At 37.8% G+C, this 26,199-nt stretch overlaps 1 protein-coding gene across 8 annotated transcripts in view; it reads right to left on the reverse strand.

Annotated features, from left to right (window-relative positions):
- The window catches only part of enox2 (ecto-NOX disulfide-thiol exchanger 2), a 313,782-nt gene that overhangs the window by 85,299 nt on the left and 202,284 nt on the right, over positions 1-26,199 (reverse strand). For all 8 annotated transcript variants that reach the window (XM_077577812.1, XM_077577810.1, XM_077577809.1 and 5 more), the window contains one exon: positions 17,092-17,238. In XM_077577812.1, the coding sequence (XP_077433938.1) occupies positions 17,092-17,238 (147 nt within the window). The remainder of the gene's footprint in view (positions 1-17,091; positions 17,239-26,199) is intronic.

A 26,199-nucleotide genomic window follows, 5' to 3' on the forward strand; every position in this document is an offset into this window, starting at 1 on the left:
GGCTGCTTAGAACATATTGTCAAAAAATATATTTTTGGGTTGACTTCCCCTTTAACTCATCCACTCCCAGCCATTTTCCTGAAGCAACCCCCTTCGCTCCCTGATGTTTTACTGGATTTTGACTGATTTCGCAAGGCCCACAGAATATTGTGTTCTATTGCTATAAAAACATGCAACCTACCAAGAGAAAGATTAGAGATTCATGAAGTATATTTCTATCTGTTTCCGTTTTGCAGCAATTAGCGTTAGAATATATCTAAGTTTCATCATTATTCACAAACCTATTCAAAACACTGGGGAAAAGAGCTTGTTGCAACATGGCCCTGGTTGATCTCTGCTGGCTGTTTTCTGTAATATTTACCATTGCTTGAAGCGATCTATTTAGGTCAGAGGCTGCATCAAAGCCTTCTGTATGCTCTAGCATTAAAAAAAAAAACATAAAAAAATCTTATAAATACGTTTTTGGGACCACGGTAATATTTAAAATAGAACGTATTATACGTTTTGGGGAGCAAATTAGTTAAGCTTGGTCATCTAGCAGGGACTGCAAGTAGAGATCCTCCGCATCAAGATGAGCCACATTATTTTGTATTGGCTCCTGGTGAGGCCTTTCCACCAGAGGGAGGCCCCAAGGATGACCCGCCGGACACGCATGAGAAACTATGCCTCCGCTGGCCAGGAAACCCCAGAGCAAGAGCTGGATGAAGTGGTTGGGGAGAAGCCACTATGACCTGACCCCAGTGGAACAAACTGGACGTATGCTTCATCTCAGCAGCACAGTTCTGATCTGACAGAGAAAATGTTTGACCTCTCGAGTTTCACCGTTTATATAATATAAAAGGCCACTACCGTATAGTCTGTCCTTGAATTTCAAGCATGATAAAAAAAATAAAAATAATAATTAAAGCATGGATTAAGAGTTTTATTGGCAGAGAGGTGAGCTAAGGGCAAACTCGTTTGAAAATCATTACAGCAGTTCCAGATGAAAACGCAAAGAGACTCAAGGCGACATTTGATTGCTAAAAACCCCATCTGTTAAATCAAGTACAACCTGAAACATGACCAAATGGACCGGAGACTTTCAACTTTCGAGGGGGAAGAAAAGAGCTCTGGTTGAAAACACAAAGCCAGAACATGCCCAATGGAATAAAAAAAGAAAAGAAAACCATGATCGGCTTTTTTGATTACATGACTGGACGGGTTTATCCTGGATAAGCAAGTGTCATGGAGGTCAACGTGGTTAGAAAACGACGGAAGATGCACAATGACAAAAACTTGTCGAAATATGAACCCAGCTACCACCAAAATCCAGCATTAGTCATATGACGACATTTGAAGAAGATCAGTTAAGAATTGTGACTGGTACTGAAAAAGACTGATTTGACAGCCATCTTTGGCCAGGTGTGCTTTAAAATCAAAATCAATGAAAATCAATGCACACTCAATAACTGATGACACTTTGAAAAATTGTGTAAAAGCACCAAAAAGGGCTATTTTTAACGGTAACGTCAGATGGGAAGTTTTTTTCATATAATACCTGACACTTGCAAGTTTATATATGTTTTTTTAATTCACTGCTGCAAATTGTGAGTACTCTGATTTATGACAATAAAAGTTCTATATTATTCTATTCTAGTCTGCTGTAGACAATGAAAAAAAAAACAATATTTTTTTTTGTGGGGGGGGGGGGGGTAGCGCGGAAGGATTGCTGTGCACAAATCTTGCCACAGTGTCATTGTCAAACAAGGTCGAGCCGAAGGATTTAGCCCCCGTCGGCCCGAGCTGTCGTCACCTCGCCGCGCCGACACCACTGACGGCATCTTATCAGCAGCTGCCAATTACAACACGGACATCTTATCTGCACCAGCCAATTAGAAGCGGAGCAGTTGCTGTGAGGAAATGTCAACAGCTCAGTGAACTTGCCGGGCTACTTCATCTGGACCCGCCACTTTTTTACTGTCACGCGAAAGGCTGCTGCAGAGAGCAATGTTGTGACAAGGAAAAGCTGTGCAGGTATGACCGGCTTCTTTGCCTGACTAAAGAAAGACTTCACGCGTGTCGCAATATGGATTTTTAACGGTGACAGCTGATCCTGATATGGCACTTCACAACAAAATGGCTGACTTCCTGTGTGTTTTCGGGCAAGAGTTCTTGTCTTCTCATGATAGACAAGCCTACCAAGTTTCACACTGCGAAGTGAATTTGGCTCCAGGGGCTGAATTAAAAAAAACAACAACGCTAAGGTACGTTAGCATGCTAACGACAACTACATCACAACAAAGCATGCTTAGACCCGAATATGTTAGATGAACTGCTATAAAAAGCTGAACGTGTGACACAAACGTTCACAATAATAGTAAACTTTCAAGAAATTAAGGCCAGCACAGGACTTTTTATTTGCTCATGTTCAATTTGAAACAAGCCTTGCCAGTACCCCTTGTTTTAATAGAATGACATATTTCAACATAATGTATCCCACGGCGCAGCTTTTAAATATTTCTCATGCTTTCCGATGACAGCACAATTTGAGTTGGGAAGTTGTGGGATTACAGTTTCATCAACATGTCGTAAATTTTTGGGCCGCTGCTGAGATCTTTAGTGCTATAATAAATACACAAAATGATAACAGATTCCAACTGTAATGTATATAACGATTTGCAAACAAAAGTCAAGCGGGGTACAAGAATCCTAGAGGTGTCAAAATTAATCGACAACAAATGGGTTACCACATTAATCGGCAACTATTTTAACAATTGAGAAATCATTTGGAGCCTTTTTTTTAAACTTAGAACTGTCTAAATCTTCTGATTTCAGCCTCATAACTCATTTGCTCCCAAAAACGTATAAATATGTTTTATTTTAAATGTTTTAAGTGTCCCAAAGACGTATTTATACTTTTTTTTTTGTAATGCTAGAGCATACAGAAGGCTTTTAAGCAGCCTCTGAGCTGCAGATAACGGGTGAAGTAATGGTAGTTCTTACAAAAACGGCCAACAGGTGGCAGCAGAGTATAAGAGATCAACCAAGGCCATGTTGAAAACAAGCTGTTTTCTCCACAGTTTTAAACAGATTTGTGAATAATGTAATGCTAATTGCTGCAAAACAGAAACATAAATAAGAAGAGACTAATCTTTATTTTGGTAGGTTCCATGTTTTTATAGCAATAGAACACAATATTCCGTGGGCCTTGCAAAATCAGTCAAAATTCAGTAAAACAGACGGGAGCGAAGTGGGTTGCTTCAGTGAAAATGGCTGGGAGTGAATGAGTTAACATTAATTCTTATCTGGTTTCTATAAGTCCTTCATAAAAGGAAACTTATCGCTTGTGTTTAAACAAAATAAGACATACAGACAATTTAGTATTAACAAAGCAAAAAAAAAAAAAATCAGGTGTTTTTATATCTTTTCATTCATACCTCATAAACCAAAGATTTTCTAAGGGCTGCGACAAACAATTTGAAGCACTTTATTTCAAAACGTAATAAATAATATAAAAACCTTCACGGTTTTACACACACATTTTGGTGCTTTTTAATTAAGGCTAGACTCTAGATTAGTTTCAATTAATTTGTTGTCATTTTTATTGAATCACAAACAAATGGAAGAAAAAGAGATTCTTGGGCTAGTTGTTTGAATAATTTAAAATGTTATGATGTACACAGATGAAAAATTAGAGGGGATGTGAAGGACACAAACCTGCTAATGTTTGCTCTAATGGTTCTAAGTGCATACAAGTACATTCGCCGCCATACGTCATTCCAAGTCGCAAGAGTGCTCTCGAAAGCACGGTCTGACCATATAGGATCGTTAAGGCAGTCACTGAATGAATCACAGAGCTAGTAAATGTTTCAGCACTGAGGTCATAGCATTGTGTTCAATAGCTCATCTTCTCCCTAATGGCGACATGGTCCACTAAAGCCATGAGGCATACCTGCGCTGACGGCCCTTCTTTCCGTCACGGCTTGAGCCAAATTGGACAGGGCTTTGCTTGCAGGGCCATTTTTAATGGATGAGGCGGTGAACTCGAGTTGATGTTACAACTTCAACATAGCATACAACTTCATTTTTCATGTTCAGAATGAACCACTCCTAGTATTAACTAATTTGTGAAAGTTATAATTGTCGACTAAATCATCGGGCTTAAAAAAAAAAAAAAAGCATACACATCCAGGTACAGACGGTTTAAAGATGATTTTGGACGTTTGCACTACATTGTGGGGGCGTTAAAGCAAGGCGACAGGACAACGAAGACGCTAAAGCACAAAATACACTAATTTAAAAAAATTCTAATTCTGACAGGCATAAAGAAGCAGCTGGTGTAGTCCCGCTAAAACCCCATCAGGAGGTAGAGATGGCAGACGGAAAGATAGGGATCAATGGTAAGGTGAGAAAAAACGGCTCTTTTTGAGTGCAAATGCTGACAAGAAGCAGGAACACAGAGAAATTTCACAAGTATATTCGGAGGGAATCATCTTAAAACGACATACCTTTGCCAAAGTTTGTGTAATTCTTGTGCTACCAATTACAAATCTTTGTCCATTCGTATTAGTAAAAGTATATTATATATTAATGTTAGCCACTGTCTGTGCTGTTAGAGTAGAACAGGAGTAGTGAGTAGATTGCTACGTTAGCTTCTTGTGCTAGCCGCTTGTAGAAAGTCTATCCAAACAAAGCTCTATATTTCTAATAATTACGGCCTTGTTAGCCATATAAGAATAGTTTGTGTGTTTAAGAAGCGGACATATTATGGAAATTGTATTTATTTATATTGTGTTAGTGGAATGTGAGTTAAGCAGCAAAAGCCAGCAGTTTTTTTATCCATCTCAGGGGGCGGCCATTTTGAAACTTGCTCTCGACTGAAGATGACATCAATGTTGCTTAGGCTCAGGTAACAACCAATCACAGCACAACTTCAGAAAACAGGTGAGCTGTGATTGGGCATTGCGTGATCAACATTTGACAGTTGACAGCAAGTGGCAAAATGGCCGCCCCCTGAGATGGACAAAAAAAAAGGCTGGATTTTGCTGCTTAACTCAGATTAAAAAATGTAATATTAATCAGAATGTCATGTTTAGACTAGTGAGGTCACATATAACATATTATTTTCAAGAAATGTTTAAGGTTGACTTCCACTTTAACTCATTCACTGCTATTGACGCTATAAATGTCAAAATTCATGTCAACTATTTGTATTAGTTTAATATTTTTTCTCCACTTTTGTTAACAAGAATTTTTGTTATTGTACATTTAGAACAGATATGAAATATGTGACTAATCGCGAGTTAACTAGTGAAGTCATGTGATTAATTACGATTAAAAACGAATCGCCCGACGCCCCGAATATATAATATTTTCTTTTCTATTTTAATTCATTCACTGCCATTGATGGCCATAAACGTCAAAAATTCATTTGAACTATTTCTATTAGTGTAACAATTTTTCCCCACTTTTGTTAACAAGAGTATGAAAACCTAGATTTTTTTTTATTGTACATTTAGAACAGATATAACATTTCTGATTAATCGTGAGTTAACTAGTGAAGTCATGCAATTAATTAAATAAATAAAAATGATCGACTCTTGCCCCTAATTTTTTATTTATTTTTTAAATGAATTTATGGCAGTGAATGAGTTAATGGCTTCTACAAACAGCTGTGTCTTGAGTGAATGCCCACTCAACAACCCATTTTGAAAATAGGGCTTGCACACAATAGTTTTGTTCTGAAGTGCTTTCCTGCCAAAATGTGGACCATAAATTCTTGATCCTTGGGGTATTTTGACAAAAGTGTGTCACTAGCATGCTATTAAAACCCCAGGGAACTATTTTAAATTGTGCAACAAAAGCTTAATGATTCCTTTAACATCGCATCAAGTTTAAAAGCCGTTGTTGTAGTCATGTTTTGTTCTAGCTTGGTAGGAAAAACAATGCTTGCCTGCTGTGAAAATAAATAAATCAAAAGCGTAACTTTTGAAACAAGTGTTTCCCTTGGTGTCTTAATGCTGTTTGACAAATGCAGACTTAGATAAGCCCTCTTCTAGGCTTTCATCTTTTTTTACATCAGTCGTTGAACCCGCTGAGCCCCGGTGTCTATAATTTTGTTGTTTGTTTTCGTACGTGACCCCCAACGAGAAGAAATGCCAGCTTTTAAAGAAGTGTCATGCCCGGGATGTGGTAAAGACAAACAAGCTATCAAAGCCCACCTCTTGACTTTGAAATGATTATACGGGCAGCGTAAGATAAAAAAATACATCTTCAATTAAAAGTTGAACAACATTTTCTCGTTTGAGGTATGAACTCGTGTCATGCTCTGTACGGAAATAATCACTAGTAGTAGGAGTAATACATGTAGTCCCCTAATTAGTTGCACATGAGCATAACTGGGACACACACCTCTCTATCAATTAATTAAACCGGAACCTCAATTCCTGACCTCGTAAAAGCTCTTGCAATTTGGGATTCTGTCAAAATGTGGGGGTTATTTTATACGACAAGCAGTTTTATTTTTCTGTCTTCATTTTAGGGGTGTCAAGCGATTAAATCTTTTAATCGTAATAAATCGCATGACTTCAATAATTAACTCACGATGAATCAAAACATTTTTATCTGTTCCAAATGTACCATATAATGTACAATCTTTTTTTCCAAGTTTTCATACTCTTAAGTGGAGAAAAATGTTAAACTATCAGAAATATGGCTTCATCTTTTAGTTATTGATACAGTAATTTCATAATAATACAAAAAATTTAGTAAAAATTAAAAACGTACTGCACTCTAAAAAAAAAAGTGTGATATTGATTTGTGTTGGTCATTTTTCTGCCACTAGAGGGCATAATTGCATTTGTAAGACATTGGCGACAGCTAAGTGCATTTTTCTGTTCATATTAAGATCCAGCTAATCTTTAACATGAAAGTCAGAGTACTCAGACAAAAAAAAAATCTCAGAGTTTTTAGTTTTACATTTTGGAATCCCCCACCCATAAAAGAGGCATTTTGTTTGTTTTAAATTAAATTTAAAAAAATTCTGGAGGTGGACATTGACCATATTGACAAATGAATTATGTCTGGATGACTTGGTCAAAAGTAAGCCAATTATGGATAAAAAATGGAACGATCCACTTTATGGGTCAATTTGACCAAACTTTCTGGCTTGTTTTATACAAAATGACCCAATTTTTTGACTTGACCAATATTCATGAGTTGCTTTACCCATTTCTTGACTCAAAGTTGGGTCAAATTCACCCAAGTAGAGGATCGGTTCACTTTTGACTCATATTTGGGTAACTTTTAACCAAATTGTTTTTAGAGTTTAGTTTGTTTTCCTGACTTACAGGTAAACTTTAACATTTGGCGCTATGGATGTTTAAAAAAAAGCTCATATGGTGACTCTTGACCGCATACGATGATGAAAAACGTAACATAAGTGAAGAATGTACTTCCTTTAAATTTACTTTGTAATGTTTGTAAAGCAAAACGAGAAAACTTGAACTCTATTTAAGGGCTTTTTTTTTAAAAAAAAAAAAAAAGTTTATTCTGCTAATCTCTTCCACATTGTAGCAGCGCTCGCCTCAAGGTAATAATAGGGTTGATGCACAACAACATCATCCCATTCTGCTGTGATCAAACAACTTGAGGCCAAATGCACTTTTTTTTAACATTACAGCGTGCAGAGCTGGAGTCCGTCTGCAGGCTTTGCCATTAGCCTCGGTGAGAGTCCACCGAGCGCCTTCTGGCACCATTCATTATTTAGCTCTCACATGTTTGTAGGCGCTGCAAGATGGGGTGAAGTGGCAATAAATCTTTGACCGCTGCGGTGCACACGGGAGCGACAAAGCAAGAAGAAGAAGAAGAAGAAGAAGAAGAAGAAGAAGAAAGTGTTTGGTTGCTTTGTTGTCCAGTTCGATGCATTGAGTATGATGCGACAATGGGATGTGAACATGAGGTTTACTGTAACATATTGCTGCGACAAGTGGTCAAGGGTGTTTGGTTACTCGACTACAGAAGAGGGAAACAAGAGTATGGAAATGCAAACATAAAAAAGAATTTCACTAGTTACTCATATACAAATCCTAATAATATACATAACAGACAACACAATATTAGTTTGAATAATTTTGATATATTAATAGGTCATTCATGCACAAGTTAAACAAGCTGGGGATCCAGCATTGACCCCTGGGGGACACCACAAGCAACACCCACTGTAGTTTATCAGAAAATTTTTCATCCATTTTCACGTATTGTGTTTGTTTAGTTAAATAACTTTTTAACCAGTTCCCAGCTATCATCCTGATCCCATATTTCTCCAGTTTATTAAGCAAATGTGAGTGATTTGTGGTATCAAATGGTTTTATTGTGATATATGAATATTAATGTTATTTTGTGATAAATGAATATTAATGTGTTTCTTGTACTACTTTGTTTTTTACTTTCTAACTTTGTTAGATTGTATGGTTTTGATTGTTTTATTCACTGTAATCTTTGAAATTGTAAAATGTATTACAAATTAAATGTATTATTATTACTTGGTGTAAAGTACTTAGGGACATTTGAGGACATTTTCTTGATGGATGATAGGGAAAATTAACACTCAATTATTCTATAATCTATTACTGTATAATGGGTCGGGAAAATCAGTATCTTTTTTTTTTTTTTGCTTTTTATTTGATTTTGAATGTATATTTGTGTACCTCGCTCTAGCTGGTGTTATGCTTTTCACACATCAAACTAGTTAATCACCTCTGCCGATTGCGACCAATTATTCTCCACTGCTTCATGATGTGATTAACCAACAATCAGTTCCACACAGTCTAAGAAAAATAACAAATAAATCCTAAATGATTTGTCATTGGGTGGACCACCTGTCCAAAAGAAGTAAAGTAATCAAGTCTTGTGGAGAGAGATTGAGTACATGCAATGGACAGTCTTTATCACTGTTGGTGCAGAAGTGGAGACAAGTTAACTTTGATGTCATGACACAACCACATATACACACATGAATCCTCAAATGAATAAGAAGGCAAGAGGCAGGGCCCTATATGCAGTCTGCTATGCATTTCAAATCACTCCTCCACTCTTCCATCCGCAGCACTCAGGATGCCGGCGGCAGCTCCTCGCTCGCTGCATATTTAATTTAAAGAGAGTCAGAATGCTGTACTTAAAGTGCATTCATGATATCACAGTTGAGGGCCACAATCAGTTTCTCGGCTGAAAAAACGCATTTGCATAATTGTATATTATTATAATAAATATCACTTGGTTGGCGTCGCAAATCATGTTATTGATTTGACATTCCGTTCGGTGCATTTATGACCTCTCCCGGCAAACAATCGCACGCTAACAAAGGACAATCAGTCCTGTCCGAGACTCTTTTGTTCAGACCACCTGCCAGCAGAAAAAAAATAATACATCAGAGGAAGTGCAGCGATCTGAAAATGTCTCATTTCAATGTCAATGGTGAGTTGCATATGCTGTTGTCAACCAGTTTTCACCTGTGGCCAATAATTAACATATTACAATAAATACAAAACTAAAACTGAGCAGGTTTAAGTGTGAGATGAAAAAATGTAATTAAAAATGTCAATTTTTTCTCCATAGTCCAGCAAAAAAATAATCCCAAACACAAAGAAAATCCATACCTCAATTTACTACAATGCTTAATAACCTCATTTACAGGCTTTTAAGAAAACATTTCGAGATGTTTTTTTTTAGAAAGAGACGATTGGGTATCAAATGGCCGAAGCTCAATTTAAGCCTACCTGCCATTTAATTAGGACAATATACAATATATCAAACCCAGAGTGTGGATTTGGCTCTACTGTGTCAGAAAAGAAGCTTTTGGCTACCCTCTCACGCTTTGTTTTTCCTTTGGATGTGAACTGTTGAACCCGGCAGTGTTGTCCCACGGTCCCCGAGCCTGTGCATCACGGTTGCAACACTTTGTGTTGCTGTTGCTGCGAAGGCACTCACAACAATAAATTGAATTATGGGGCAAGAATGCTGGCAAGGCAGCCTAATTAATCATTTATTGATCTTTTTTTATTTTATTGCAGGTAGGGCAATAATCACATGGGCAGCCATATTGAAAAGATTTGGTTCTGGTTTTGATTCTGTTTTAGATTCTGTTTTAGAACTGAGGGACAGTGATGGCCTTATTTTGCCAAAACAGGATTTTACAGGGGTGTTAAAATGAGTGCATTCATTTTGAGTTAATTTAAAGTTCCTTTAACGCCACAATTTTTTTTATGCGCAATTAATGACCGCCGCTGACTTGGAAAGCCTGTACGGAAAAATTCCAGTCACAACGCAGCAGACACATCCCCGTCAAAAATTTGCAGTAATACATTTAATAATAATGCATAGATTTGTGGAGAATTGTGCAGAATTTCACAAGTTACTTAATGGTAAAGATTAGATAGCTCTTAATATGAAAAGAAAAATACACTGAGCGATCACCAATGTCTTACAAATGCAATTATGCCATCTAGTGGCAGAAAAATGACCTCAACACAAATCCATATCACACTTTTTTACAGTACTCAATTATATGAATTATTATGAAATTACTATATCAATGACTACTTTAACATTTTTTCCACTTTTATGTTAACAAGAGTATGAAAACTTCTAAACTCCTAAACAAGACAGTGTATGATATGCTGTTGGGAAATATGGCTCAAAATAATCGGAAGCTTACTAGCCACGCAGTCATACTTTGATGCCACTAGCACTGATATAAACTACTTAATTCAAGCCAGCGCATGCTTGCTGCTGAAAAATTTAAACATTTGACCCAAAATGTACAAAAATAAGACAACATGACATGCAGCTTGCTGCTTGAAGATTAAGAAATTTCCCTTCACATCACACACACAGTACATGATATGCTGCTGCTGCAAGAAGATAAGTAATTATGACAGAACATTTGCAAAAATCTATGTTTGCGGCACATGATTAGCGTTGCTTATTTCTGAAAATCTGCATTTATTTAGTACCTCAAAGTTACTCTAGTAAATAGTAGTGAATATCAGGGGTGGCAAATCCAGGTCCAGACAGTAAAAACTCTGCCACAATTTGGCTTTAGCCCCAGGTGCTAGCTAGCTAGCTCCCATGGTGCTCGTTTACCTGTTAGGGAGCTAGCTAACTAGCTAGCTAGCACCTGGGGCTAAACCCAAATTGCGGCAAGAGTTTTTACTTTCTGGACCTGGATTTGCCCCCTCTGGTGAATATACAACATAAGGGATTAACATGCATTTTTAATCTCGAAGCATCAATCGCTAGTATGTGTTTCCATTACTCTAAAACTCCCTGTGACCTTGCGCAGGTCCATCTTCCTGACTTTAAGACACACACGCACAATATGTCAATGAGCAACGAGCTGTCAACAGTGGCAGCTAACGTCGCCTATTACATTATTTACCTTCTGACAACTCAACAGTGCGCCAGGAGTCAGAATAGTATGCATATTATTTATTTATTCGATATGCTATGTATATGATATATATTGAATTTATGCTTGATCGTGATAATAATTAGCATAATTAGCATTAAATGATGTTTTACTTCCCCTGACTTCAGTAGTGCAACCATTATTTCTTCTATAACAAAAGACTAGCAAATGGACTGATCTGTATTCAGTTGTGTCTAGCAGTCGGCTGTGCGTCTCCAAATCAGCTTTGGCTCTACCACCTGCAGCTAGCGCTCAGCGGGGCTTGAGGGAAAATGAGCATCTCTGGCTGCGTAGTGAGAGTGATCAAATCAGAAGCGGAGGGTCCTCGCCGTGCGCCCGCTGGCCCCTGAGGTGAAACTTGCTTTGTGGACATTCAGAAAGAAGGAGCATGTATTCAGTGTAAAAAAAGAAAAAGAAAAAGTGATTTGAAAACAGTTGAAATGTTGGAAATTGAATATTCGCTTTGACAAAAAAAAAGAAAGAAAAAAAGACACACATGGGCAAAAATGTCCACATAAAAAAAGTATCCTTACTTCTTTTCTTGCCACCATCCTTCTTTCAGGAAAAAAAAAGTGGTTTATCCTTTGATGCTGGTTGAAATAAGGACATGCACCAAATTTTATGAGCTTTAATTAAGGTGCACAATTTTGGATGTGAAAGCGTAAACTATTGCCACTCACTGAATGCGAGGACATCTGTGTTTGTGTTGTGCTGGCTGGCTAGCTGAAACATTGTAAATAATCCATCAGCGGGGGAAACATTGAGTCTGAAATGAGTCAAATTCCTCGAGGGCTGCATCAGACAAGTCGTTTGTTTTGTTGCTCTCTTAAATTTATCCCTAATTTAATGAAGTGAAATTGCAGCTGAGCAATGCTGTTTCCAAAAGCGTGTGTTGTTAAAGGACGTTTGCACACACACACACACACACGACAGATTATGAAGCGCAAAATCAAGAGTAATGAGGAAAATCTATCCATTAGTGGTCCCTCAACGAGACTAAATCAGCATGGATGTTAATGAGCTCCATCAGCAGCGGACTCCGCCCAGCTTGAGCGTGTCACACAGGAGACAGCCAATGAAAAGGCAGTACCATCAAAAGGCCGACTCATTCACTCCCAGCCATTTTCACTGAAGCAACCCCCTTCGCTCCCAGCTGTTTTGCTGGATTTTGACTGATTTCGCAAGGCCCAAAGAATATTGCGTTCTATTGCTATAAAAACATGGAACCTACCCCCCCCTCCCAAAAAAAAAAAAGATTAGAGTTTCTTCTTTCATCAGGAAAAAAAAAAGTATATTTCTATTGGTTTCCGTTTTGCAGCAATTAGCATTAGAATATATAGCTAAGTTTCCTCATTATTCACAAATCTGTTTAAAACTGTGCGGTAAACAGCTTTTTGCAACATGGCCCTGGTTGATCTCTTATACTCTGCTGCCACCTGCTGGCCGTTTTTGTAATAACTACCATTGCTTCAAGCATTCTCTTCAGTTCACAGGCTGCATCAAATCCTTCTGTATGCTCTAGCATAAAAAAACATAAACGTATATACTGCATACGTTTTTGGGAACATGGTAATATTTAAAATAGAACGTATTTATATGTTTTTGGGAGTAAATGACTTAAACCAAGATGTCTTGTACAATGTTAAAAAGAAGAAATGACATGTTAACGTGCTAGATAGGCTCAGTCTATTTACCATAAAAAAAAAGAGAGCCAAAGACTGACCTAAAACGCCACAAGGGAAAATATGCTAGCATAAAACCTCCTCGCAATAGATCATCTCCCGTGAGACAAATCCCGTTACATAAGAAACGACATGTCACTCTTCATCACAGTCTACGGCGGACAGTAAATAGTGACTATGCGAAGGCCATGACTTGAACATGATGTGACAGGATGAGGTATAAAATACTGAGGGATTCATTGCATTATACCTAAAAGCTATTTGGCCAACGTGCATTATTTAAGAGGAAGAGGAAAGTTGTCCGAGTCACTTAGGCGCGATTTATACTGCATGCTTCAAGTGATATAATTCAAATTTTTTTGCGCTCAACCGGCACAAATGGGAAATGCGTCATGGCAGTGAAAACAGAAAAAAAAGAATCCATGAAATCGGACAGCTACAGATCCATATCAGGCCTCTTTCAAATGTGGAGAAAAAAAAATAATCCACTACGTATCTGCGAGTGCGGCGTAAATGCACAGATGGAATATAATTCATCACTGCCAGATGGATTGCATCAAAATAAATTGATTGTTGATGTATACACATCAACATCTGCCCAAACAACATAGATTAACACATTAAAGTGATAAAGTAAATGTCATGCAAATTTGCTGTGTCCAAAGAGTTCAAGTGAATTCAGAAATTTGTTTCCAAATTAGAGATAGAAGGATATGTTTTTTTTTAGGGCCGATACCGATATTGATTATTAGTAGTCAATGACACTGATAACCGATATTTGGAGCAGATATAAATTTTTACTAAAAGGGAAAATATTTTGATATATTGATATATATAATATTGATTTAATATATAAATCACAAACGTTATATCTGTTCTAAATGTACATTTTCATACTCTTTCTAACAAAAGTGGAAAAAAATGTTAAACTAATAGAAACAGTTCAAATGAATTTTGACGTTTATAGCCGTCAATGGCAGTGAATGAGTAAAGACTGAGAACTACTGTAGTCTTCCCTTTGGATCGTCTGCTGGCATGGCCGTTTTAGAGCGCCTCATTGTTGACCATGAGTCCACGCTCATCAAGGAGGAAGAGCGGATTTAGTTTGAAACGAGTTTCTACTATAATCACCTTTTAGTCTTCTCGCATGAGTTTTCTTCTATTTCGAATTCTCTCTAGAAGAATTCAAATCAAAATCTCTTACTATTTTATATCCTCTTTTAATAAGCATTTTTGTATATTATTACTACATTATATTTCAAATCCCTGTTGAGCACAAACAATTTCCCTTGCGTACGACGCGCGCTATACAAATATTGTCGCCTTGCATAAAAGATAAATAGATAAAACACATTCAGGCATTTGCTGCCTCACAAAGGGTAAAGAAATGTTATGTTATGTTATGTTTATGCCAACAGTGTTTGGATTGTCGTCTTTGAGAGCACAAGAGAAACATCTGCGCTCAAGTAGCTGCTTGTTTAACAATACTGACATTTCCATACGCGTTCAGACTATGAAAAGCATATTGCCACTGATCCAGCCAAGCAGCACGAGCCATGCCGTAAACATGTCGTATTGGTTCAGATTTGGAAACTGTGTTAATGTAAAGTGAATGTGTCCATCGCAAAACTGTAACATCCTGAACTGTGTACATACTGTGAATAGTAAAAAAAAAAGAAAAAAAAAACACACATGTAATTGACATCCCACCAAACTGTTTAGAATTGCCCATATTAATAGTTTAAACCCAAAAAAGTAGACCCAGAACATTTTAAAATCATTTAAAACAAGCCAACAAATGACTTACAGATGCGTGAGGAAAAAACATAAACACGTGGTGAAGACGCATCGTCTGCTAACAATCCTGGCTTCGTTTCCTCAGAATGACATCTGCCTGACAGGCATGGTAAAGATTCTCAGGTAATTTCTTAGGTTAAGACCTTTTTTTTTTAACTACATGTGCTATTCAAAGGGCAGTAATAGACAAGTAGAGCAGATTAAGTCAAGGTCAGAGAATTTATGACACACGGGAAAAAAATCAGTTAAAAGAGCCATTTTAGGCCAAATAAATAACCAAAAATCTGTTGTGATGAAGGGAACGGTGTGTTAGTGTTAAGTCTAATGTACTGAGGGCCCCGACAGTGCTAATTTGAGCTACACCATAAGCATCCAATACCTTTAATCTTCTGTTTTTTGATTATTATTATTTTAATGTGTGTGTAATTTTTCAGACTTTGTTTTACATTTTTAGACTTTTCTGCCTTGACAATTTTTTGGACATACTATGGTAATTTTCTGCCTCTTCATTTTTTTGGGGACATTTTATGGCTATTTTATGACTTTTTTTTAATTTATTTTTTACTATTAATTTTGGGGCAATTTTGTGGACATTTTATTGTAATTTTTGGGATTCCTTCTTGTTTTTGGACATTCTCTTTCCTGCCTTTTCTAGGATTAAAGTTTTTTGGGGGGGAAATGTTGTGGACATTTTATGGTAATTTTCTGCTTTTCCTCATCCTTTTTGAACATTTTTAGGTCATTTTAAAAAGTTTTTCATTTACCTTTTGTCTCTCTTTTTCTGACAATGTAAAAATTTGGACTCAGACATTTTTTATTATTATTTAATTATTCATTTTTTTCCTCTAAATTATTACTTCATTTGAATATTTTTTTCTAAAAATAAAGATAAATATGCAACACAAAAACAAAATAATCACAATTTTTATTTTATTTTTTAGATCCACAGAGAACCACAGGAGAGGGATTAAAGAGCCCCATGTGGCTCCAGAGCCGCAAGTTTCAGACCCCTGGCCTCGAGGTTGGCACACCCGCCTCACAGTTCTGAGATTATGGGTTTAAATCTCGGCTCATTTTCTCTGGATAGTCCATCTTCCTCCCAAATTCTTATCCCTATTTAGATAGATATTTAATTTTCCATAAAAGGTGTGAATGTAAGTGTGAAGAATTGTTCGTTTCTATGTGCCTTGAAAATGTCTGCCAACCAGTCCAGAGTGTACCCTACCTCTCGCTTAGAGTCAACTGGGATAAGCCACAGCTCACCCGCCACCCTAATGAGGACGTGCTACTGAAAATCAATGGAGGGATGCGATTTACGTCTACTAGGTAAAAGGACTGTGTAATTAATTACTGTACAGTAATTATTTTAGATAATTTTGCTTATATTATACTGAGCATCCATACATTTTCCACATGTTGCATTAAATTGTATCACTCCAGCAATCCTCAAACTGTTCTTGGTCTCTGGTGTCTCAAGTAGCAATGTGATTTCATGTCGAAGCAGCTTCATTGTTGACCTCAGACACTTCACTTAATAATTATGACACTTAAGAGCCTTTTTGATAGGAGACATGATCCAATTATTGCTTTACATGGAAAGGGAATTAACATTAGAAAGCAAAGCAGAGAAAGAGCTAGTCTCTTTTTAAACACAAAAGCAGTTCATTTCCGTGTGTAATTAGAAAGTCTTGTTTTAATGTGACGTATTGACGGGGGAGGGGGGGGGGGAGTGCTGGGGGGCAAACTTTGGTTAATCTGAAATACAAAATAATGATGTCGCGCGAAAGCCATGTGAGTATACGCATACTAGAGCATACGCAAGGTCAGTTGGTGTTAGTGCGGGGAAAGCAAAAAAAAAAAAACGGTTGCTGCTGTGTTGATTGGCAGCTGGCGTTGTCATGGCAACAGACAGTCAGTCAGGCAGACTCTCAACACAGCGCTCGGAGATGGACAGACAAGCCGTGCCGGAGGACACACCTCGCAAAGAGCAGACTAAGCTGCTCTTCTCCGCCATAGTGACACTAAATAATAGGATTAGGTAACAATTCCCATTCCGGTGATTTGACGGGTGAAAAATTAGAAACAAGGCTGCATCGCATTTGCAATTCCACAAGCGCGCACAACATTTGACGTAAAAATCCGCCGCGGTTGAGTCAGCGTCGGTACCTGCGGGCAGGCTGGCTCGCTTCCTCTTCTTGCTGTTTTCGGACGCGTTTTCCAAAGACGGACACTCGGTCACCAGTGAGCCGCCGGAGCTGCTGAAGTGCAAGGGGTCGTTGTTGGCGGCCGGATCAAAGGGCAGAGCATTGAGTCCTTCGAGAGCAAAACACAGAAAGACACACGCCGTTAATAAATAAATACGGGTCGACGTGGGAGAAAATGACACGGGTGGGAAGACGACTCAAACGTTGATACTTTTATGTTGACTGCTACAGTAAACAAGCAATGGCGAGAATCAGCATAGGATTGACAAACTGGTGATAGTCATACATTCCAGGTGATTTTTTTTTTCTTTTTATAGTTTCACCTTGTGATGCGCCAATACCTGTATGATGTATCCTTGCTAATACTGTACAGTATCAGTACTTCTGCATGTACCACGCGACATCACCAATGCCCGGTTGTTTATCATTTTAACAACTGGTTAAGTAGATTGAATTAGTTTGTTGTTGAAACTCAAGTCAACTTTAACCGACCGTTAATTTGAGATCAAAGTTAACACATTTAAAGACCAGTGCTAATTTTTGTGGTTTACTCAAGATGGAGAATTGAAATTAATCCTACTCTTAATCCATATTGACAAAATCATTTGTTAAATTGGGAAAATAACATATTTCATAGATTTATTGACATTGTAAGACATGACTGATCTTGGACATTTGAATTATAAAATGAACTAAGTCAAAAACAAATATTGGTAATAGGTAAATATTGCGCCTGCATGTAACACCCGTAAAATGTCTCTGTTTTCGCTGTCCACGGTAACTTGACAGTCTAAAATTTATATTATATTTTTTGGACTATTTTCCATAATTAAGTCAGTTTTTCACTAAAAGATATTAACAGAATCATATTACATCAATGTGTAGCACAACCAAAATAACGAAAGAATATCGGTTAAAAATAAAATGGGGGGGGGTGTTTCTCGTGTTTTTCCTACGAGTGCATGCTCGGGATCGTTTGGCTATCGTTTTTCTTCTTCCGCAAAACCATAAACAGAGGTGGCAAATCCAGATCCAGAAATTAAAAACCCTGCCACAGTTTGGCTTTTAGCCCCAGGCTTGTTTACCTTTTAGCTAGCTCCCTAGCTAGCTTTCATGGTGCTTGTTTACCTTTTAGGGAGCTAGCTAGCTAGCTAGTATCAGGGGCTAAAGCCAAACTGTGGCAGGATTTTTACTTCCTGGACCTGGATTTGCCACCTCTGACAATAAATAAACAAAATGAGGAATTGTGGGACATATGGGTGCGAACCACAGGGTTAACTTTGACGGTGCCGTTAACTAACAACGTGACTAACCATGAACAACACATTTCACGGTCGGTTAGCTAACGGCGGGTGAAGAATTTAACCGGCGATTTAACCAGTGGCTAAAATAACTGAGAACGGGACCCAGATTAATATATTGGCAACGTATGCTATGTGTTTCGATATGTATTGTTTGTTATTTTTCCTCCCTTTGCCATGTAATGAATGCCGGCTTGCTGTTCAACACAGCTGCCATTCATGCTAACACTAGCAGTCTTAGAACAGCTGTGTGATCTGCCACACTGTGCAAAATGCTGGATTAGTCAGCTAATTGATCGTTAGGAAATCTGTCAATGGTGTAGAACTGATTGTTGATTAATTAATGAGGCTAAATGAAGTGCGCGACTTGGCTACGACCCGCAGAGGTTGTTGATTCACTCTCAACTTGTTTGCCGGCTAAAGAAACGCAACAACAGCTGTGGCCTACATTGACGCTAACTCCACTGTGGCACAACTCCTCTAAGGAACCCGTTATGACACGGGGGGTGAAAACGGGAGTTTCAGGCTAGTCAAGCTAGCGCATCAATCATCGTTGCATTACTTCAACTGAGTTTACATTTACTGGACTGGACTGTATTTATGGTGACAAGCTCATATTTCTTAACAAGCAGCAGTGAGCTGTCGGTACTTTATGCGGTGTTTATGTTTAAAAGGAGGACGTTGAGCCGGGCCCCATGCTTCACCGTCTTTCCCCAGCACCAGTTTAACCGATCGGCGCCAAACTGATTGGGCATGTCTATCATAACAGGATTCATGGAAAATTCACGGATTCATTTTGGTTTGAAGCAGCCATTTCAAGCGAATTTTCGAGGCTCCAGGGGAATTTGTCCAAATAAGCCCAGGCAAAGGGAACTTTTCAAGAAATTATGTGGAAATGGAAAAATTAGCATTTATTGCTACTTTCAGCCTTAATTATTGTTGATACAAATATTTTTTCACAAAAACTATTAACAGGGATGTGATTTGACCAAAGTGAAATTATCTGAAAATTTAGCCGGGGGTCTGGGGGCCGCAGGCACCCAGCTAGGTCCAGGGTCAGCTCATGGGTTTTCCGTGTTTTTAAGTACTTTCAATGCACTCACATGACAAAGAAATAGACAAAACAACAGCATAAATTTTCAATGTATATTGAACTATCCCATTTAAAAATGGCAGTTTTAGTCAACTCAAAATCAGTCACATTCAAAAACATTGGACTGCCTTTGCTTTTAAAAACTATCACTGAGAATATCATCATATCTAACTAATGTGATTACTAAGTTAACACATAAATAATGTTGAAGAGTTCAAATTTCATGAACAAATAATTGTATCATGACCAAATGAAAAGTAACTCATATTAGAGCATACCACAAATGTCTTTGTTATAGCAGAAGATGTTATCTGTCGGAGTCATGTGCATACACAATGAACTACTAAAAATAAATAAATAAATAAATAAATCGGAAATTTTTTTGGGAGGGGGGGGGGGTAAAAAAAGCAGAATTCCGCGAATTAGCGGAAAAATCACATCCCTGCTATTAAAAATAGATGAATACAATTCTCATTCCTGTTAGTTACAAAGGTAAATCACTTTCAGTTCTAAAATCGAAAATAATATACTAAATGATGCTGGATGGCTTTGTGTCATTTTTAATGATCGGTCATCACATAAATGTGTTACGCACTGTATACAGTATATAGTCATTATTTTTGAACGTGTTGGCAGAGTTCTCCCTGAGCCCAATTTATTCGGTGGACTTTTCTATTTTGCGCACTAAATCTTTCTTTACACCGACTAAATCCATACACATGCAATAAACGAGAAAGCCTTCTTGAAGTAATGAGCGAAAAGATTCGCATGGAGATCACTAATGAATCTTACTCGATTTGTTTTGAATGCTCCCATATATCAGCACTTTTGAGTTCAATGTAGGCGTTCATAATTCACAGCAAAAGTCCTGCAGAGACCGGCTCATGAAAAATTCATGGACATTTCTTTAGCACTCACATTTGCTGTTGTTCCTTCTATGGCTTTGCAGAACCAACTCAAAGAGCCACTATCGGTTACTAGACAAACATTGACTAAGACCTTTTAGATTCGTTCCACAATGTTTCGCCTGCGCAACTTTTGGAGGATTCAGAGGAGCTTTATTATAACGGCAACTTCCCAAAACTTAGTTTTGATCATGTTGGAAATATTTTTATTAATATAGTTTATGAAAAATACAGCATACAGACTGAAACCTTAATTTCCAAGGACTTGTGTTAGATGCTTGTTCAAAAGCTCTTAAAAAAAAAAGAGGAAAACTTATATAACTTAAATACTGTATCACATTGAGTTCTTGAACAATCAAAGACCCCAGCTTTAGACTCAACTTAACCTTGATTAATCCAAAACATAAAGAAGAAGCAATTCACAATTTTATAATAAAAAAAAAAAAACACCTCGATCCAGAAGTTGGTGTAAGCTGCAGTATTTTTCATTTTGCCGTCAATTCACCAACAAGGCTTTCATTCCGCTGGAGAAAATGTATAAACGTCGCAGAGGCAAGGGTCATGTTCTGATCCACCGTGACAAATTGAGCCTATAAACACATTCAACAAGCGCATGTGTGTGTTTGCCTGTGTGTGTGTGTGGCGGCGGATCAGACCGAATGAGAGGTGGTTGAGGTTGTTAGGTTTAGAACCGAAGAGTTTATTATTTTCGTGTAAAGTCTGCCTGCTCCTCAGACAGGGAAGATTTTTCTTTTCTTTGTATTTATCTACTTCTTGTAATGTGGAAATATTGTTGCTATTCATTGAAATGCATACATTTAAAAAAAAAAAATGAACATATTTACTTGATTAACTCAATACTGTTTGTGTTAGCCTCGTCGAAATTCACCGAATCGAAAGTTATAGGTAGTGCCAGAGCCAAATGAGAAAACAGTCAAACTCATTAGGGGTCAGCGTGTAGCCTTTCAACAATGATATACGACTAAAACAGTCACAGGTCCTTAAGGTTTCTTTTTCCCAATTCTGTCTGGCAACTGGCAAGGCTTTCGGAAGCACAACTATTAAACGGCACATGCACATTGCGCAAGCCCCCGCCCCCCCCCCCCTCCCATTCACATCCTTTCTGCAAAGTGATGCAGCGCTCCAACCTGCGGGTGAAGTTATACTTTAATAATAATGACTTCACGGCACACTGGCTGCCGGGGGTAGATGGAACCTTCCGGAGCTTTACTTGGTGTGCTGCCGCCATTCTTTAGCCTTGATTCTCTTCCACACTTCAACCGTACTCTTAAGAGCCTATAAACTCAATTGTGCAACATGAATAATGTAGATCGTACATTGAAACATGGGAAGTGCTTCGGCGGGGACGAACATAAAACTATAGAAGCCGTGTGAGGTCACGGGTTCGAACGAAGACTGTTAAAATATTGACCGTCTGAAGTCAGGAAAAACAGAGATTTCGCATTGAACAACTGACACTGGATTGTGATTTACTGTCGATCCAGGTTCCAACTTCTGCCCGTGACTCCATTTACGTGTGGTCGGCGTAGCGTCCAAGTCTTATGATATCGTATTCAAAAGCCAAAGCATTTCACATACATTAGTAATGCGGGTCACAAGTCTTCCTCTGATAACAAGACCGGCTGCCACGGATCACGGTACGGTGACGGTGACAGGCCGTGCTGGATGACAGCTGGCAGCAGCTCTAAAATTAGCCTCCAGTCACCTGAAAGATTACCGATGAAATAAAGATCGTGGCTCGGCTGACAATATTTTAACCATTACAATGAGAGTCAGTATGCAACTACATACCAGATTACCTCAAATAAGATTTAGTCTGCGGACACGTCATCCAGGAACGACAAAGAAATGCCGGTTGCATTCAATTCTATGTGGAATCAACGTCTTTAACACACTCACTGCAAAAATAATTTTTTGACGTCTATAGCCGTCTATGGCAGCGAACGTGTTGAAGACGATTAGACATTGACATGCACTACTCGCAAAAAGTTCGGGATATTTGGCTTTCAGGTGACATTTATGGAAAATGTCAAAAGTTCACACTACAGTGATATCATATCATCAAAGTAGGACATTTAACCCTGGAGAACCCTTTTCATCTTTGGAAAATTATGAATTATACATTAAATGACTGCTATAAATTCACTCAACACCAAAATATATGTTTTTTCAACGTTTTTTTTTAAAATGTATTCCCTAATTTAGGATTAGGGCGAAATTTGACCCTTTGGGATTTAGGGGTATCATTTCGAAAAATCTGAATAACAAAAACTGTCAGTAAACTATTTAGAATTTAAGAAAATAATCAATCAAATACACAGCTACATTGAACAATATCATTTTTTGGTTTTATTTGTTGCATTTTAGCCATCTTGTCACCACCACTCTGGCTCATGTAAGTGCAATATTCATCCACTAGATGGCCTCATGCAGGGGTCAGAGGTGGCACTCTTGAAGTTAACTCATTCACTGCCATTGACGGCTATAGACGTAAAAAAATCATTGGAACTATTTATATTAGTTTCACATTTTTTTCCACTTTTGTTAACAAGAGTATGAAAACCTAGAAAAAAGTGTATTGTACATTTAGAACAGATATAAAATTCGTGATTTATCTTGAGTTAACTAGCGAAGTCATGTGATTAATTACAATAAAAAAAAATCTCCTGATGCCCCTAATAAAAAATAAATAAAAGGAAAGATTATTAAAAATTAGGGGCGTCAAACGATAATTTTTTAAAATTGTAATTAATCGCATGACTTCAATAGTTAACTCATGATTAATCACAAATTTTATATCCGTTCTAAATGAACAATAATTTTTTTTAGGTTGTCACACTCAAAAAAATGTGAATCTAAAAGAAATAGTTTAAATGCATTTTTGACGTCTATAGCCGTCAATGGCAGTGAATGAGTTAAATTTGTAAAAAAAAAAAAAAGGTCTTTGTTATTTGAGTAGCAGAATTTATAGGGGCTAAATTTGACCCCGTGGGTTCTCCAGGGTTAAGTAGAAGCAATTCATTTAAATAAAAGTTAACAACAATGGTGGGTACACCACAACAACAACAACAAAAATCAACATTTGGATAACTCAAGTGCTCTTGAACATCAATTACAACTCGACAAGGACGTCATATGCTGTCCTCAAGTCGACTCATTGTCTGCTGAGGCGAGACATCCCACTCTTGTTGAAGGGAAGCCTCTACATGGCGACTCAGCTGATCCCACATGTTTTCAATAGGATTTAGGTCTGGAGAAAGTGCGAGCCATTCCATTTGAGGTAGTTAGAGAACAGCAACTTGTGCAAAAAAAGTACTGGAACATTTAACAGTTGGACATGTGCGTTCAAAAGCTTAGAGAAGGCAACATTCAATTTTAGACTAAACATCCCTAACTTTTTTGAGTAGTGTATGTTGTGTTCACTCATCTTATGTTCCGACTTGGATGGATGGATAATATCATAGATGTGGGAGTTAAAACATGTATCTTATAAATTTCACATTTGCACAAAAACAAACAACATTAAAACCCTGGAGAACCCACGGGGTCAAATTTGGCCCCTATAAATTCTGCTACTCAAATAACAAAGACCTTTTTTTTTTTTTTTTTTTACAAATTTAACTTCAAAAGTCCAGAGTGCCACTTATGACCCCTGCATGGGGTCATCTAGTGGATGAATATTGCACTTACATGAGTGGTGGTGACAAGATGGCTGCCAACATGCTGTTTTGTTGAGCTGGAAATCAATCCAAACAAAACCATCTTCTCAGCAAACAATTAGCAACTCTGAGCTAGTTCAAAACATTGTAAAAACTTTTTGGTGTTCAGTGAACTTATAGCAGTCATTTAATGTATAATTCATAATTTTCCAAAGAAGAAAAGGTTTCTTGGGTTTTCCAGGGTTAAAGCCCTATCACACATATCGTACTTTATAATTAATTATTGGGTCTAAAGCAAAGCAGCAGAATGTTTGGAACATCCACAGCAGTGGCTGATAACTTTACTAGCAGGCTAATAAGTATGTCAAAAGAATTCTGTTCTTACTGTTGGGTAAAGGTTAATCTATTCCTTGATGTGATGACATTTGGAAAAAAATGATACCATCTGAGTATCTTCTTATTTTGTAATTCTAAATGCTCCTCTGCATAGTACACAAACGCTACATATACATAAATACATTGGCATAAGTAATCGGAAAATTGGGACTGGCAAAGGTCAAAATACAAGCCGACAAATACAAATGTGCACATTAACATTTGCAATTCCTGCATTAAATGTTCTGGATTTTTTGCAATAAGTGGCTTTGGGACTCTCGATGGGGTCAGCTGCATATCAAAGTGAAAGCTCTGACTTTACTCATGCATTTTTTAAAGACAATATTAAAATTGTAATTCCTAACAAGGGAAACCGAGTTCAAATGGGTTCAGAATCACAATAGTTACTACTCATTGTTAATGACGGTTAAGTGAATGACGCACCCCGGCAACCATTTGCGGAAACGCGGTTACAGTAAATACCTTTGCTGTAATTCGTACAGGAACGCGCTCATGTTTATTTGCAAGTCTTACCAGCGTAATGCTGTCATGTCACGTCAACATGTAAAGGGGAAATAATCCCCCCCCCCCCCCCCCCCCAGACCTCGTCTGTCGTTACCTCAGGGAACACGCTGAAGGTTAATTCATTTAAATCTCATTTCCAATGATCCTTAGTCCTCTAAACTTACTCAAAATCTTTTGCGGTGGCGGTCTAATCCGCTTTCAGTTGCCAGGGGGCATGTGCCCTTTCTTGCGATCCGCCGAGTGAATAAGTGGCTATGTGTCAATGAGATGGCACGACGGGTTGATAAGGTCATGTCAGCTTACGCACTGGCGTTCATTGTCATAGTTTGGGCATGTCAATTCTTCCGAACAACACGTAGGAGAGAATTGAGGCGTCATTAAGCGAGCGTGTCTCGGCCATCTGTGCTGTTCTTCTTAAGAAGCCTTTGAAAGATACTTCAATCCACTATATTTAGTCATATCCAAAAAGCAACAATTTGGATAGAGTAAGATTATATTGGCTATGGTTATATCTCTGTATCATTATTGCAGCGCAGTACTGAACGTTTTAGGAAAATAACTTTGGAAACCATGCTTTACTTTTAGTCTGTGTTGTTTTTATGAAAAGAGCCAGAGCCACCTGCAAAAGGTGAACATTTTGCAAGTTTTTACCCCCACGCATGCTAATAAACACACAATCAACATATTTGAACACAAACAAAAAATTACAAACCCTAAATGTGTGGTCACCGTTAGTCAGTAAATGGTGTTTACATGCAGTCAATATTCGGGATAAGGTCAAAATGATGGTTTCTAAAACATTCAGGATCACCATTACATTACAGTTACTCCCGTATGCAAATCCCGATCTAAACTGCGACGCACGTACGTCATTACGCAAAACATCATTTTCTTTAACTTTCTACAGTCAATAAAAGACATTATGTCACTCACCACACTAATAAATAATCGGTTACCTCTACTCTCTAGAAGTGTGGCTCTGTACTGTGCCGCCATGTTTACCTCTGGTTGTGTATTTCCAGTTGTGGCGCCAGAAGCACGGACATATATATGTGCATTATGTGTCTATATATATACGCACTGTGGCATTTTCGCCATAGAGACAGAAAATAACGTGAAAATGCCACCGAGAAATCAATGTATTCAAGTTGGGCTCGTTTAGCGAGTGGGAATGTAAAGATGGCCGCCGTG

Source organism: Vanacampus margaritifer, chromosome 10 (genome assembly GCF_051991255.1).
Source record: "Vanacampus margaritifer isolate UIUO_Vmar chromosome 10, RoL_Vmar_1.0, whole genome shotgun sequence".
In the NCBI taxonomy this organism is placed as follows: domain Eukaryota; kingdom Metazoa; phylum Chordata; class Actinopteri; order Syngnathiformes; family Syngnathidae; genus Vanacampus; species Vanacampus margaritifer.